Source organism: Alligator sinensis, unplaced genomic scaffold, assembly GCF_000455745.1.
Source record: "Alligator sinensis unplaced genomic scaffold, ASM45574v1 scaffold596_1, whole genome shotgun sequence".
In the NCBI taxonomy this organism is placed as follows: domain Eukaryota; kingdom Metazoa; phylum Chordata; order Crocodylia; family Alligatoridae; genus Alligator; species Alligator sinensis.
In genome coordinates this window covers 2,659,411-2,674,992 of record NW_005841967.1, presented here as the reverse complement: position 1 = coordinate 2,674,992, position 15,582 = coordinate 2,659,411, and the positions used below count along the sequence as shown (strand labels likewise).

The 15,582-nt window shown below is 38.0% G+C and overlaps 1 protein-coding gene across 2 annotated transcripts in view; it reads right to left on the bottom strand.

Moving 5' to 3' along the window:
• Window positions 1-7,248: 7,248 nt before the first annotated feature.
• Window positions 7,249-15,582, bottom strand: part of CUL3 (cullin 3) — a 65,225-nt gene continuing 56,891 nt past the window's right edge. For both annotated transcript variants that reach the window (XM_006020746.3, XM_025200414.1), the window contains 3 exons: window positions 13,151-13,337; window positions 9,749-9,894; window positions 7,249-8,472 (listed from right to left, as the gene is read on the bottom strand). In XM_006020746.3, coding sequence (XP_006020808.1) covers window positions 8,341-8,472; window positions 9,749-9,894; window positions 13,151-13,337 — 465 coding nt within the window. In that variant the 3' untranslated portion in view covers window positions 7,249-8,340. The remainder of the gene's footprint in view (window positions 8,473-9,748; window positions 9,895-13,150; window positions 13,338-15,582) is intronic.

The following is a 15,582-nucleotide window of genomic DNA, read 5'->3' as shown; positions in this document are numbered from 1 at the left end:
GACTCTTGGTTCACTGCTTTGGCTCTTCCTGTGAAGAAGTTATCAGATCTGCCCTGCAACTCTGAGTCTTCCAGACAGGGCAGGATATAAATCTAATAAACAAGCAACCAAAGAAACAAACTTCCCTCTAGAGTCCCTCAGCAGTGCAGATATATGTCTGAACATGCACTTCATTAACACAGAGCAGCGGGGAGAGTTCTATAGGCCCGCTCCTTCTGGTGACTGAGAGCTCAAGCAGGACCTGCTGGCTGATGCACTGGAGCAGGGAAGACTGGGGAAGGAAGGACTACAAAAAAAAATGTAACTGAGTAAAAATTCCCTAGGTAAAAGCATTTACTAGTTGGAATTTAGAGCTAGAATGAGAAGTGCAGGATTCAACCTTCTATTGATGTTGCTAATACATAACATTTAAAATGCATCTGTTTGACCCCATTCTTGCCTAATAATCTTACCATGTGTATCCACACTGGAGGTTATTACGTCAGCATTGTCCCACAATTACCTTTCACAACCTCTCCTGTCACTCTTTGGGGACTGACATTTTTTCAGGGACATTGAGCCTTACCATGTACAGTGACCAATTATATTCTCTTTCCTCTTCAAAACTAGAGAGCGCTTTATTTTCCCACTAAAAGACAAAACACAACACCCAAATCAACAGAAGACAGATTGTAGTAGGCTTCACATCAATCATGCCCTGGATGCACCATCCTGTAGGTTCCCCAGCAACACTCCATTCCAACTACCTTAAATGAAACACATTGGTATTTATAAAGAGAAAAAAATAATAAAAATGCAAAAAATTTCTAAAAACATCTATACAAATACTACTGAAAACACTCTCTAGAATGGCATTAACACCTAGTTACAAATAAAAAAAAATAACAGATTACATGAATCACAAATCTGGAAATTTTAAGAAAATATAAAAATTGATGAATTTGGCTGGTGTTTTTGAAAGGAATTGAGAAGTGTTAATGAAAGGTGTTGATACCCGTTATAGACAACTAAGAAATGTATGTTGTAGTTTTATTAGGCATATTGGTAACATTTAATGAATTATGTAACTTGATGTAGTTTATGTATAGCTATACTGTAACTGCAAAATAATGCCAAGATCCTTAACCAAAATGCTATTCACTTTCAAAACGTGTCAGTGTGAAATATATTTAGAGGCATGGAGAGAAGAGGGAGCAGCTTTAGGGCAACTGGCTGCCATCCATGTGGAAGTCCCAGTTAATGGTGAGCAAGATGCATCTCGGAATTAAGAGGCACTCCCCTTTTAGGGATCAATTTTCATTTACACACTGCAGAATTGTAATGCGACCTTAACAGTAACTACTTGCTACTTCTGAGAGTCCTGTTAACTATTTCACTAGATTCTTCCTTACATGAGTCATGTAGAAATCATGACTCACCATCCATTATCATCTGCCAACAATATGATCATAATACTGTGATGAGAAGGTGGGTTTTTGTCATTTAAACCATCTCTAATTTCATATTAAATAGCATAGAATACATTTCAAATGTGCAAAAAATATGTGCCTTCCCTACATGATAATACATCAATCACTATCAACAGACTGCTTCTTTAGAATTACCAAGAAAAATTCTGCAGATTTGTATACAAAATGGAAAGTAATATATTCTGGTGTGTGAAAATGGAGGTCAGGTAGATGATTGCTACAGGTGCATTAAAAGCATAAGAGGAAATACCAAGCCTAGCTAGCAACCTGTTACCAAACTTGTGCAGTGTACACAGAATAGTTTTATTATGGATGACAAAATTAGCATCCTAACAGAACATTGTTTTCAGAATAAAGGAGTCTCAATTCAAATTGTGCCCACCAAGTCATTTGGGAGTGTGGGTGGGATGGGGGAGGGGACTCCTGGGCACTGAACAGAAGGACGCCAAGTATGAAAAGACATGGCTTTCACATGTATTTGACATAGTTCAAGTAATACAGTGAATTGCACACCTGAGGTGAGACATAAAGCTGTCTCTGACCATTTATAACCACTCAGAAGTATGTGTTGCATGATAAGTTAATAAAGGGAAGGAATAAAATATATTGATTTACGAATAACCCCGGTTTTAAGCCATACTTTTTCAGTAAATTTACCAGACGGGAGACCAGGAATCAGGTGGTACAACTCGGCAGATGGCAAGACCAGACAGCCCAGACGCATATTAATTCAGAACCCCATTTAAATAGCCTCCGCCCAGCAGTGGGATTCTTCACAAAAAAATTACCCCTGCTAAATTATGCATATTTACTTCCGGTTTTGCGGCGGTGCCAAGCCCATGCAACCCATATTCCCTTCAGAATTGTATGTGCTCTGTGCCTGAAATGGGGCACTTGGGATCAGATCGCACTCCACCTACTAGGCCTCTATGGCTACAAACTGGTGTTGCATATAAACCATTTTATATGTTTTCCTGGGATAAGAAGTACTAACAGTTCATCCCAGGATATTGCATAGTAAATGCAAACAGTTATCCTGGGATTACATCATTGAATCAATGACAATAGTAGCAGCGCATTCAGCCGCTCACTAAAGCCTGATTAAAAGGGTAATCAACGTGTGCACAAGCCTATCTTGGGATATTTCTGTTCTTAGATGATCACAGGCACAATCTGTCCAGAGACAAATGCAACATCTGCTCCTACCATAAGTTTGATTCTCTTCTACCTTCTTGCCCAAATCCCTGAAAACCTAACTCATTAGGTGACTGGTTTCTCTCGTGTCATTTTTGAGTTTTAAAGCTACAATGATGTGTTACAAAAGTACATGCATTAACAATTTTTCAGGGACTTGAGCTGCATGGAACAGGATTGAACCTAGACACTCCACATGCCTTAGTGGACACTTAGTCCACTAAGACACTCCACATGCCTTAGTGGACACTTAGTGTCCACTTAGTGTCCACTTAATCAGACACTAGTACGTGGAATAGGATCTGTCCCTACTTTTAAGATCCCACTCAATAACAGTCTTCTCTTGATTCTTCATCTTGTATTGCTTCTAGATGAATTACCTCCAGGTTTAGTCAACTCACTGTGACCATTTTTCACAACTGTTATGACTCTCAGTTCTAAATCTGAGCCATTTATGCTTAACATGAAAGCTTCAGACAACATACAATTTTTCTGTACTTACTAAAGACAGCCTGCTATTGTTTTCAAAGTATTTGAAGGCAGACCTCCTTCAGTGTGGATGGGCAGGTTTCAATAGGGGGGCACTGAATTGTTTCTTTAACTTTGTAGCCAAAAATCCAGGCAGGAGGAAAGCTAATGGAAATCTTAACAGCCCAGTTTTTGTTCTTTTGTAAGGGTGACATTTTCTGCAAATGTTGTACTACTACACAAAACTGTAGGACACAAATGGCAAATTGTGTTAATTTGAATGTTTACAGTATCTGGTATCTACTTAAGCTTATAACAAACACAATCTGCTGCAGTAATTTAAAATCAGTCCCATTGGGATTTTCTTCTAAATTGGGCTCTTAGAATTGGCAATATAGTTTGTTGGTATTGTGTCCTCATGCCATCATGTATGGACTCTATGTACAACTTGAAATTTAAAGAAGCAGAACTTAAAATCTCTAATAGGGCACTTTGGTTGTAGCTCTGTTGGTCTAAGGACATAGGCAGGCAAGGTTCTTTGAGTAGATGTGATATCCTTTATTAGACCAACTGAGTAGTTGGAAAAAGTTCTTAGCAAGCTTTCAGGTGCAGTCACCCTTCTTCAGACATAGGAAGTCTTCAGGAGTCTCAGAACAGCAGAGACTTCCTATGCCTGAAGAAAGGTGACAGAACCCAAAAGCTTGCTAAGAACTTTTTCCAACTACTCAGTTGGTCTAATAAAGGATATCACATCTACTCAAAGAACCTTCCCTGTCTAATAAGGCACTGCATTGCTGAGTAGAACTGGTTGGAAGATTTCCACCAAAACATTTTTTACTAGAAAAATGATAACTGGTCAAAGTGTAACAAGTCACATCTTGATACACTCAAGGGGATGTGCTGGCACAGTGCTCTCCATGATTCTGAAAAATCCTACTCTGACTTGAAGTAGCCTTGAAAGTGAAGTTACTTTGTTAGCTTATCTCACATTGCTTTAAACAGATCACCAGAACACAACCCTCTCTCTGCAGAGCTTGCTTAACGAGTTAGACTGAGACCAAGTGCATCCACAAAATATAATTAGATTGCATCAGCTGTCTGGGGTGGCTAAACTGTCAGCCACTGAATTTTCCATTTACCATAAGCTGACATTATTTGGCTGTTTTAATCACAGCCATTTGTTAAAGTGTGGTATTTTGCACCAAACAGCTGCTCTAACTTAAAAAAAAGTGTATTTTTAATTCTCACATTAACTTTCCCTAGATCATATTATAGGCACAGTCAGGGTACAAGCAAATTTGGTACCCTCTTTTATTGGACTAACTTTATTGTTGGAAAAGATGTTAAAAAACCTTTTAGAATACAAAGTGCAAGGGCCCATAAGCCTGTCTAATTTCTAACATCTCTCCCAATGATAAATTTGGCCCACTAAAAAGATAACAAACAAAATGTTCTTGTATTTTCCGTGGACCATTACGGTTGCAATACTACTACAAAATGTACAGGTGACAAACACATAACATATAACGTGTTAGGAGGGAAGGCAGAACAACAAGAGCATATCACTACTACATCCACTCTACCATAAGTTTAGTTCCAGGCTACTCGAAGTCCTGGCACTAATCTTTACAGCCCACAACAAGGTGGAGCCTAACAATCAGTGCCTCTGCCCTAAACAGTTACAGTTAACAGAAACAATGCAGATGATAGGGCTCAGGATCAAGTTATCAGAAACTGATGATTTATGGTGGCAAGTTCTCACTGTACAATGCACTATAACTAGTATGCATCAAGATCCCTGCAGTTCATAAGAAAGTGATTGGAAAAAAGAACCCTCGGGAAAATGCAACTCCATTTAGCATTGATACACTTCTTATATCAAGTGCTCTCAGTCTCTTTACAAACATTATGCTTAACATCTATTCAGAGATGGAAGGATATTCCGCCCCTCCGCCATAGATTTACTATATAAGGTACACATCAAATGGAAATCAAAGCGGGAAATAAACCCAAATCTCTAATCACTAAATTATACTGCTAAAAACAATAAGGTATACATTTTGTACAGTTTAAAACTGAAACTCAAGGTGAAAAAAATCCAGAGTGTAGTTATGGCAGTAGCATAGACATAACTGAGCTTAGGAAAGGCAAGCTTTCAGAGAAAGATAGATGTGGTGTTTAGTGACATAACCCCTTCTTAGTCTTTCCTTGTATGATATACTTGCGGGATGGCAATTTTGCAGCCTGTCTGAAAATCTGCCCGTCTCTTCTGATATTTATGAATTTAGAAGCCTAATGTTAAGGCACCACTGACTTAAATTTCTTTCCCTTCAGATCCTTGAAAGGAACAGTTCAGTATTGTACTTGGCTTTTCAACCTCACTGCTTTCGATTAACACACACAAAAATGTTTAGGAAACTAAGTAGTATTGTTCATAATGCTTGATAAAGTTCATATTCTCCATTGTTATGAAAGTTGCATATAGTCACTATAGATTCCGTTTTTAAAAATTCCTGCAGGTATTCTGGGAGCCCATATTAAGAAAGATCAGAAATGATGCCATATGAGATTATCACAGCTTGCACAAGAAATGTCAATATTATGCATATATATTCTTAAAAAAAAAAACCCAACCAAACTCACCTTAAAGGGAAGTGTAGCAATCTCTTTCTGCTGCCAGTTTGATTTCAGTTTGGATATTCCCATCTTTGTATCCTCTGCTTTATGATCTCATAGTTCATGTGTAGGAACAAGATTTTTTAAAGATTCACTTAAACAATTTTGAAAGTCCCTTCCCAAATAATTAAAATGTTAAATTTACTAATAATTTAACATTGAAAATGATATTCTATTACCTTTTGCTTAAAAAGGCTTAAATCACTAATAAAACTATTACCAGTAACTTTACACAATTGTTAACATAAAAAGTTAAGTATGAACTAAAAAAAGCCATAACATTCTAGATTAAATCCTATTTTCATCTAAACAATGGTAAAGCACCCACTGACTAATTGAGGAAGTCACTTGTCAACAATAAATTTACATTTCTAGTTTTCAGTACTTTAGCAAAATGCTAATGCTGTTTAAAAATGGTTCAGGTATCTGAAAAGAAGAAACCCCCATGCACCTTTGTAGAAAGTGCTGTATGCCCCAGAAAACATGGGACACTATACATACTGCAGAAGATTTTTAAATGTCTTTTATGAGCCAAGCAGCATCTAAGAGGTACTCAAACAGTTCCAGCATATCATCTTATTTAGAACATGTACTAGGTTAAAAAAAAATTCAACATTTGTAACATTATTAAAAATACATACCTTGGTCATTTAAAATTCTTATATATACTCTACACATGTGCACAGGTATTTTAGTGACTAACAGCAAACAGGCTTTACAGATGGACTGCTTATTAAGCATCATTGTGGAAACAGAATATAGCTACACACAAGGAAACATCTGAACGTACAAGCTTTTTTTGTTTCCCCCAGTCTGATCAAATTCTTCTCTTTTATGGTGTAAAAAGAAACACACTCCTTTTGCCTTGAAATAAATTGTATAAACAGCAAAACATCTGAAATAAAGCATTATTCCCTCTCTTTACAATACTCAAATGCCAGTCAGGCTCTGTATACTTGTTGACCAGAGTAAATTTAAAATTCTGTGGTGTTGTGACATTTTCATCCACACTGCAAATAAATTGCTCTATTTGCCACATACCTAAAGAGATGCATTTGCCTGGTACAGTTAACTAACAGATACACTATGAGTATGCTAATGATCCAAGACCCTTTTTCCTTTTTATTCTAAGCTGAAGTCAATATTATGAGCAGCCTCTCCCAAATACCTTTTTAAATCTCTAATTAAAAAAAAATACAATTAAGGATAACAGTGCTTTGATGTAAAAAGAAGAAAGCATGGTCTATGGCAAAAGTTATGCAAAATAAATTTGTAATGCCGCAAACATAGCTAAAAACAAAATAGTAATCTTATACACATCTTCAAAGTAAAAACTCTGATTTATCTAAGAATAACAATTACAGTGAATTGCAACTTGGAAATAGATTGTTGAACCATACTAGCTGTTAAGTGAAAAAAGTTGTTGTATAAGAACTGAAGATTTCATTAAGATTAAAGTAACAATATTTATTGCATTTTTAGATTTAATTTTAAAACAATTAATAGTGCACAATGGCTTCATTTTAATTTCCTGAAATAGGTACGTATGGTGGAAAATCCTCTGGCCATAAACCCCACTATGACATATATAAACAAAGTACTGTCTGGTGCGTTTCCCCAGGGGACAGTATTTATGTTCAATAAATTGCTGTCCCTGTACTCTAACACACTTAGTTGTTTGTGTACACTAAATCCATTTATTTTAAATTTGTTTTGTCTACATTAAGTGAAATAAAAACATCGCCCTGTACAATCCACTATCAGCAGTGAGTACAACAGCAAAAATTATTATACAGTTTATACACACTAAAATCTTTCCTTTTCTTTTTCCTATAAAGAATCCAGAACAAACCTAATCAATATAGAACTTATTTTAGAAGAATTCAAATTACAGAAGGGAAAGCCAAAATTATTACTGTCTTTACTGAGCCCCAAAAGGTTCCTGATCGTATTGCTGGAACAATAGTGAGTGCAGCCGGAATAGTGAAGCATGCTAAAATTGTATTCCCGGGTCTTTATAAGATTACCAAATATTTAAATTAACATGGCTAGTTAAAGAAATGTCTGAAGCAGAGCAATATACCTGGGAATTCTGTCTTACCAGTTGTGGGCTTTTTAAAACCCAATTTATACAATGCGCGAGGTGCTAAGCAACACTACAGAAACACATTTACATCAACACTGAAGATCTGGGGAAATGAAATTCCAACAATTTATTTTTTAATGAGCTGTATTTTCTAAATTTGTTTTTATTTTTCTGTTTTCATACAATATTGAAAACAAACGCGGCACATTCACATTTTCCCGAGGAATTGTAAGGATGATCTCTACAGGGATAACGTTGAAAAGCCTGAAGCTCAATCAACTGATGTTGAAAACTCTCAAAAGGAGTAAAAGGCTTGATCTGAATGGTCTAGAACATGTATTGTAATTTAATAGAAGAGATGGTCGTCTTAATATTAATGATTTAAAAGAACTTCCCAGTTCATGCGAAGAATATAGTCCAAGAATAAATCAAATTTTTGAACGCATTTTATGCTACGTAAGTGTATACTTTGCGATCCTCAGGTGTTCGTGCCAAATATTCTCTCTCAATAAGTCCTTCAATACGTTTTTTAATAACAACTGGACTTGGTAAGAATCGGGCTTTCAGCTGCTGAGTTACCTAGAATATAAAAACAAGATTATGTAATGTGGAATTTCAGGTCACATTAAATGATTAGGCAGCACAACAAACATATACCAAAACATTCATGGAAACCCGTTTTAAAAATACATGTAGTCATCTGCACACTAAGGGTGCCTCTGCATATGTGGTATGTGGTGCACAGACCCATCTTCAGCGCCACACTACCATGCAGGAGATCCCAGGGTTAAAAGACCCCAGACCATAAAAAAGTGTGGCGATGCATGTGGTGGCAGCACGTGCCACCCCAAACCAGAGCCTGGCGGCTGGAGCCAAACTGCCAGCCAGGCTTCCTGTTGAAAAGCATTGTGGCTGCAGCTCCCAGATGCCCCCAGGACCCCAGGTAAAGCTGCTGGGGCCAGCACAGTTGGTAGCCACTGAGGTAACCTGCCATGCGCCGGAGCACAAGGTGTGCTGCTGTTACCTGTCCCCAGGGAAACACATGTTCCTGCTCATCTGGATGCATCCTAAGATTTTTAACTTGCTTAATACTGAAGTTTGTAACAGAAACAGGTTTGGGCCAAGCCAAAATAAATTAGTATCTTTATTCCTGTACTACTGATACATCGCATGCAATATTCTGCCTGCACTAGCAGTCACTGGCTCAGGCAAAGAGAAAACTTGATAATGCATCGGGACAATTATGGAATGATGCATATAGAGGAAAACATTTTTCCCTGCACCAACACAAATCAACTTGTATTCTGAAGTATATGACACTGGTGCAAACACCATCTATGTGCTAAGTTTTCTTATAATAAAATGTGAATTTTACTATAAAAATAAGCAAAGTGTTGTTCTCTGGAGTACTGTCTGGTCTGAGAATTCTCCACTATCTAACCACTGTGGTTATGATGGGCTGGAAAATATCTGCTGTTCCTAAAAAAAGCAAAGTTTCACATTTCAAACTAAAAGGATCAAGACTCTTCCCTTACTGAAGATACACTCTTTGTTTAGCAATGACTGCAATGCAGGATACTGATCTTTAGTGTTCAATATATTACTTTGTGTAATAAAACTTTAATTTAAGAAACTGTTTACATAATCTCCTTTAGTGCCTGTAATTAACAGATTCCCTCCTACCCATCTGGGGTGTTTCAGATCTCTTAAAACTAGGTTTTAGAAAGAAATATAAAGTGTCTCAATAACAGTACTACTGTGGGATCTAATCGCCGATAGGGTTCTGTAACACTGCAGAACTGAAAGGAGTAATAACGGTCAGAGAAATCTCTTGTCAACACCAGAGACACATTACCTCTGCTACTAGCACATTATGCTGCATCTTCTTTCTAGATTTCATTATCCGAACTATAGCAGCCTCTATCTCATGTTTTCTGTCATCATCTACTTTCTGCCTCGTTTCTTTTCGTTCTGGATCTGATTCCCCTTGTTTGGCAGCAACTAAAAGAAAAGGTGAAATACCTTAAGCCAAGTCAAAATAATGCATTTCAGTAGGGTTAACATGCATGAAATCTCATTTGAGTCACAATGAAGTTAGTTATTTCTTGCTTGCAATGTTTTCAAATATGTTTTTTTAATTAAATGAGGCCACAAGAACTAAGATGCATATAGTAGTCAACACATCAGTATGTTTGCTTGTCAATAGTGAATAGCAACTGACATCTTACTGTAGAAGTTAAACAGTACTAAAAAGCCTGCCTGCAGAACTCTGGCTACCGTGCACAATTTTGCTCACTAAAATGACACCGATTTTGCCAAATTAATTGTTGGCTAAGGATTATACCTGAAGTTTTCTGAAATTAAAGATACTTTTCCATTTCTTTCAACAAATTAAATTGTTGGGACAGTGCAATCCAATTTTTGAAGTCAGGTTTTTCTACCATTGCTTATCAGGATATGGTTGGTTCATTTAAAAATTTAGCAGTTTGGGAATTCCAGCATGGTACACCGAATCACAAAGTAATAGAGAAATTAAGGTTGGAAGGGACCTCAAGAGGTCATCTAGTCCAATTCCCTGCTCAGAGAAGGACCATCCCTAATTAAATCATTCCAGCCAAGACTCTGTTGAGCCAGGCCTTAAAAACCTCCAAGGACGGAGATTCTACAACCTCTCTAGGTAACCCATTCCAGTTCCTAGTGAGAAGGTTTTTTTCCTAGTATCTAGCCTAGACTTCCCTTGCTGCAACTTGAAACCATTGCTTCTTGTTCTGTCATCTGCCACCACTGAAAACAGCCTAGCTCCATCCTCTTTGGAATCACCCTTCAGGCAGTTAAAGGCTTCTATCAAATCTCCCCATCTTCTCTTCTGAAGACTAAATAAGTCTAGTTCCCTCAGCCTCTCCTCAAAAGTTCTGTGCCCCAGCCCCCAAACCATTTTCATTGTCCTCCACTGGACTCTCTCCAACTTGCCCATATCCTTTCTCTAGTGGGGGGCCCAAAACTGGATACAGCTTTTTAAAGGTCTTGGGTGTGCACGGCAAGCCTTGGGAGCATGGCACCCTCCCCATTTGCCTGAAAGGATTGAGTGGGGATGCAGGGTCCAGGACCTAGTGATGCCTTCGGCCTGATCCCACTGATTAGGGAGGGGATGGCTGCATCCTAGACCCTTGGGCTGCCCCCACAGCAGATCTCTATGATCAGTTGAGCATCAAGATGTCATGGGTCAGCCCCAATATGACATGCATTCAATTTAAGGCATGATACAAATGAGCCAAAAAACGGGTAGGCATTGCATGTGGAATATCTTTGTGGCACGTTTGCTATATGACACCATAAACTGGAGTCACTGTGTAGCTGGGTTACTATTTATGGTGCGATGAAAACCTTAATGTCCTAAATATATGCATCAGGACTAAGCCTGTGCGAAGCAGCAAGTATTCGCTTTAGATTCAGATTTGGCCTATTTGGAGGGACAGCAATTCGATTCAATGATTCGAATCACTGTCCCAATTCGATTCAGCTGATTCGGAGATTCGTCCATAGACTATAATGGGGAATCACTAAAATACCTATAACTTTGTAATTTTTTTGCAGATTCGGATGAAAACAGCAGAGATGGTAGCCACTTTTGAGGGCGTGAAGCCTGCCAAATTTCAAGGAGATAGATGTAGGGGTTTCTGTGAAAGTGCACCTCAAACTCTTGAAAGCAAAATTCATATCACTTGTGTGTGTGGGGAAAGATCACAGTCACTGGCCAGCTGCAGATGTTAATATCAAAGCAGTCTTTCCCCACCCTCCAGCCTTTTCCATATATGCGCGATCACCCCATCCCCTCCCTCTTCTCAGCTTCTGCTTGCTGCAAGCCTTCCAAATCTCCCCGAATTGATTCAGAGGCTTCCGATTCAATTTGGACCTTTTAATGGGTCTCCCGATTCAATTCAGATTCGGAGTTTCGGCCACAGAATTGGGCCGAATTTCCTCCGAATCGAATCAGTTACCAAAGCTTCACACAGCCCTAGCCAGGACCCTAAAATAATTAGCAACAAGAAAAACATCAAACAAATCACTTCGCTCTCTTTAACTGCATCTCCCTTCTACTTTTACCAGCATTTAATTGTGTCCTTTTTCTGCCATCACTGATTTCTTACTTTTCCCCCCCTCACTCTCACTTCCTATAAATATGACTTCAGAACATCTTTTCTTTTTCTGAATAGGTGCACCTCCTTACTAAGATCCCTTTCCCCTCTTAATTTCTCGACATAGAGCCGCCGAGCATTTATGGCTTTTTCTTAAGAGTGAGCATGCACCATGTTTTAACCTTCAGTTTTTCACTAGAGAATGTAAAGATACATTTTCTCAGAGGGATCAAAACTAGCTCTACAGTGCCAGGGTGCTAAGAAACAGAAAAGAACCTAGTTTCGGTCACCCCTGAAAAAAATCTGATCAGCTTTATAGTAAACTGCTTTTACAATTGATTGGATTTACATTACATTAATGAGTATTTTAAGATCCACAGAGGACTGCAGGGCAAGATTAATGTTGAACTGGAACAGCTGGGGGCAAACTGTGGCCCATGGTGCCAGCTGGGTTGCAAGCTGCAGCTTGTCTTAGTAAAAGGTTCCCAACCTCTGGTTTAAGATGTCTGCTGCTTTATCCAAAACTACAGTTTTTAGCAAAAAAGGTTAAATGGTTGCAATATTAGACGTATCTGGCATCAGACAGACCATTTTCAGTAGTAATTTCTATTTTATGCACAAAAATCTCTTTTTAAATGCTGTGACTGGGTGTTCTGAGATAGGAGCTGGATCCGAGTTTTTATATAAAGTGTGATAATATCAGGTATTACTATCTTACATTGAAATAGCTAAAGCATATTCTATCCAAAGATCTAAATATAGTTGGTGATAATTTTCAACACTTTTGTGAGTTAGGCAAGTGATTTCAACTGATTTCAATTTAGGAAAGTGAACTCAGATCAAACCACTGCTCAAACCAAGCTTGATTTAAAGGTTTGGTGCTTTAATTTCCTTTTTTGCTGAAGATGACTGAGCATTTTGAGAACATTCCCAGTTTACTTAACCATTACTTCCTGCAATTAAATTTTCATTTTCAGCTACTAGCCTGTGACAGCAGTACATTTTATTGATTATTAATTTCCTCTGGCTGGTATAAAGTGTTAAGTTTGCAACGTAAAATCCCAATGCTTTATAAATTAAGATGTGAAACATATCAGCAACTAAAAAAAAAAATCACTTACCCGTTTGAATCTTGACTCTGTGCAGTTTTGATGTGAACTGATCATTCACTGTAAATATATGACCATTTTCTATTTCTTTTGATTTAGGCTCTTTTGTAAGAACTCGTTGTGTTGGCTTGCCACATGCAAGGGATTGTAGGGCTCTAACAAGCTCTCTTTCAGGGATATCAGTTTCTTGTTGAATTTCCTGAAAGAAAACCATGACATCATAATTAGTTTATGATTAATATCAGAATAGGTTAGGTACTGTACTTTGCAAAAGACAGTACTGACTGTACAAAAAGTTAATCCTTTGCCCTCAAAACAGTTTACTGATGTTTATAGTCTTTAGAACATTGACAAATTAGACTTATCACCAAATGAGTTAACAAGTGCTATGTAAAATGGTTAAAAGATTGATAATTTGGTTTCAAGAAAGTGGGCTTCTTGAAGTATAATTTTAAGAAAACAACTGTCAACCCAATAAAACCAGCTGAATGAATAATTAGGTCTCCTAAGCACATTAAATGATAAATGAACATTTATCTCCTGAGAAAGTGGACTATCCCCTTTCACTTATCTCCAGCATTTGCTGGAGTGAAACCTGAGCTCCAAAGGAACTTATATCATCACTTCAGTGGAAAGTACATACAGTCCATGCATCAATGAAATTCCTGACACAGGCCTATGCAAATATCTTACTAAGCCAGCAGAAGCAGTACTTTAATATGAAAAACTCACAGTCCTACAGGTATTATTAAAGTCTATCTTGAATCTGAAACTATACTTTTCAAAAGCAAATTCTCATGGATCTGCAGAGTATACACTTCTGACAGAGTAAACAACTATACAAGATTGGTTTAGTTTCTGTCCCTCCCCACTTCCAAACAAAACCAATTCAGTTTTGTTCATCTTGACTCAAGCAAGAGATGAAATCTGAAGGAGGATGGCAAACAGTAACAGTGTAAAACTTATAATGCTACCACATAGCGAGCATGCCAACCTTGTTGGAAAGCATACCACAGATTACCCTCAAACCCTTCCAGCGCACCACTCTGACTTGCTTTTCATGTCCAGTCTACTGTTGTGCTTTTTGCTCTCATTCCGGTGTTCCCTACCTGAACCACTGCTCAGCTTTCTGCTCTATCTGCTGCTGTGCAGTCTGTCCCCTCCCTGATCTGCCACATGCCACAAACAAAGGCTACCTACACTACTTGTGGCATGAATGCTGCAGGCTGGCCACCCCTAGCAAAAAGAATTAGAAGGCCCACTTTTCAAGATGTGTAATCAACTTGTCTGTCATGTCACTCAAACTTTCATGTACTTTTGTAGTTAGAGCTTCTCAAGCAGATAATTTGCTAGGTAAGACATAGTATGCTAGTTTTAACACACTTACATAGTTGGATGCACATTTAGAAGGTTATTGTCTCTAAGAACTCAATAGAGAGCCATTTGGAAGCTCAGTCATCAATCCTCATTTTCCAGTTAACTGGGCATAGTAATACAGAAGATGTTGAAATATTTCTGAACTTTTGCAAAATGCTTCAGGACTTTACTAGCAGTTAGTATTTCCTCAAATATAACTAGTATGCTGAAGACTCTTGTATCTATAGTTAAAGATGGCTGTATTCAAATTCTCTACTTTTTTATTGGGTGACAAAAGAGTATTTCATACTTCTGTCTGTACAGTGTTCTTAGATGGCACTGTCAGCAGATAGAAATTAAAGTAGATCCAAATTTTAATTTTGTATCCAGTTCCCAGATGCTATGGGCACTTTATTAAGATGGATTCCAAGTGCAGTGCTAAATTATGAACCCATGCAACCCAATTCCACATAACCATTCTAATGGTGGACAAGTGAGAATAGTTATTCAGTTCTCACATAAGTATGAAATAACCCTCTGAATATTTAAAAGGAATAAAGTTTTAAAGAAATATGGTGCTATTCTTAGACTTTGTTTTCAAAGTAGAACTATACTTTAAAGTTTTAGTAATTCATGTAACAAGCTTGCTGAACCCCTGCAGTGCTAAGATTTGCCAGAACAAATTAGACATTTAAAGTTCCTTGCTTTTCAGCTTAAAGGCTAACATTAATATGTGGGCTACAGACACGAGTTGCACATAAACTGGTTTAAATGATCAGAAACGGACTTAATGTGTAACAGAACAGAAGCTCAGTGCACGCAGACCAGTTTCAAAATGGCTGAAACTGGTTTAAGATAAATCTGGTTAAATGTCGATCAGACTTAACTGATTTGGGTCAAACTGGTTTAGGAAACTTCTGTCCCAAACCCCTTCCTAGTTTCAAGTTAAATCACACTCTCCCAGCATTTTGCAGCTGTGGGCTGGTCTGTGCTGTCTGCTGCAGAGAACAGGGCTGGCCCCACCCCTCTGCTCCCTAGCTGGAGCAGTGAGGGCTGGCTGATGAGAGACGGGGAGGGGGGGCCAAGCC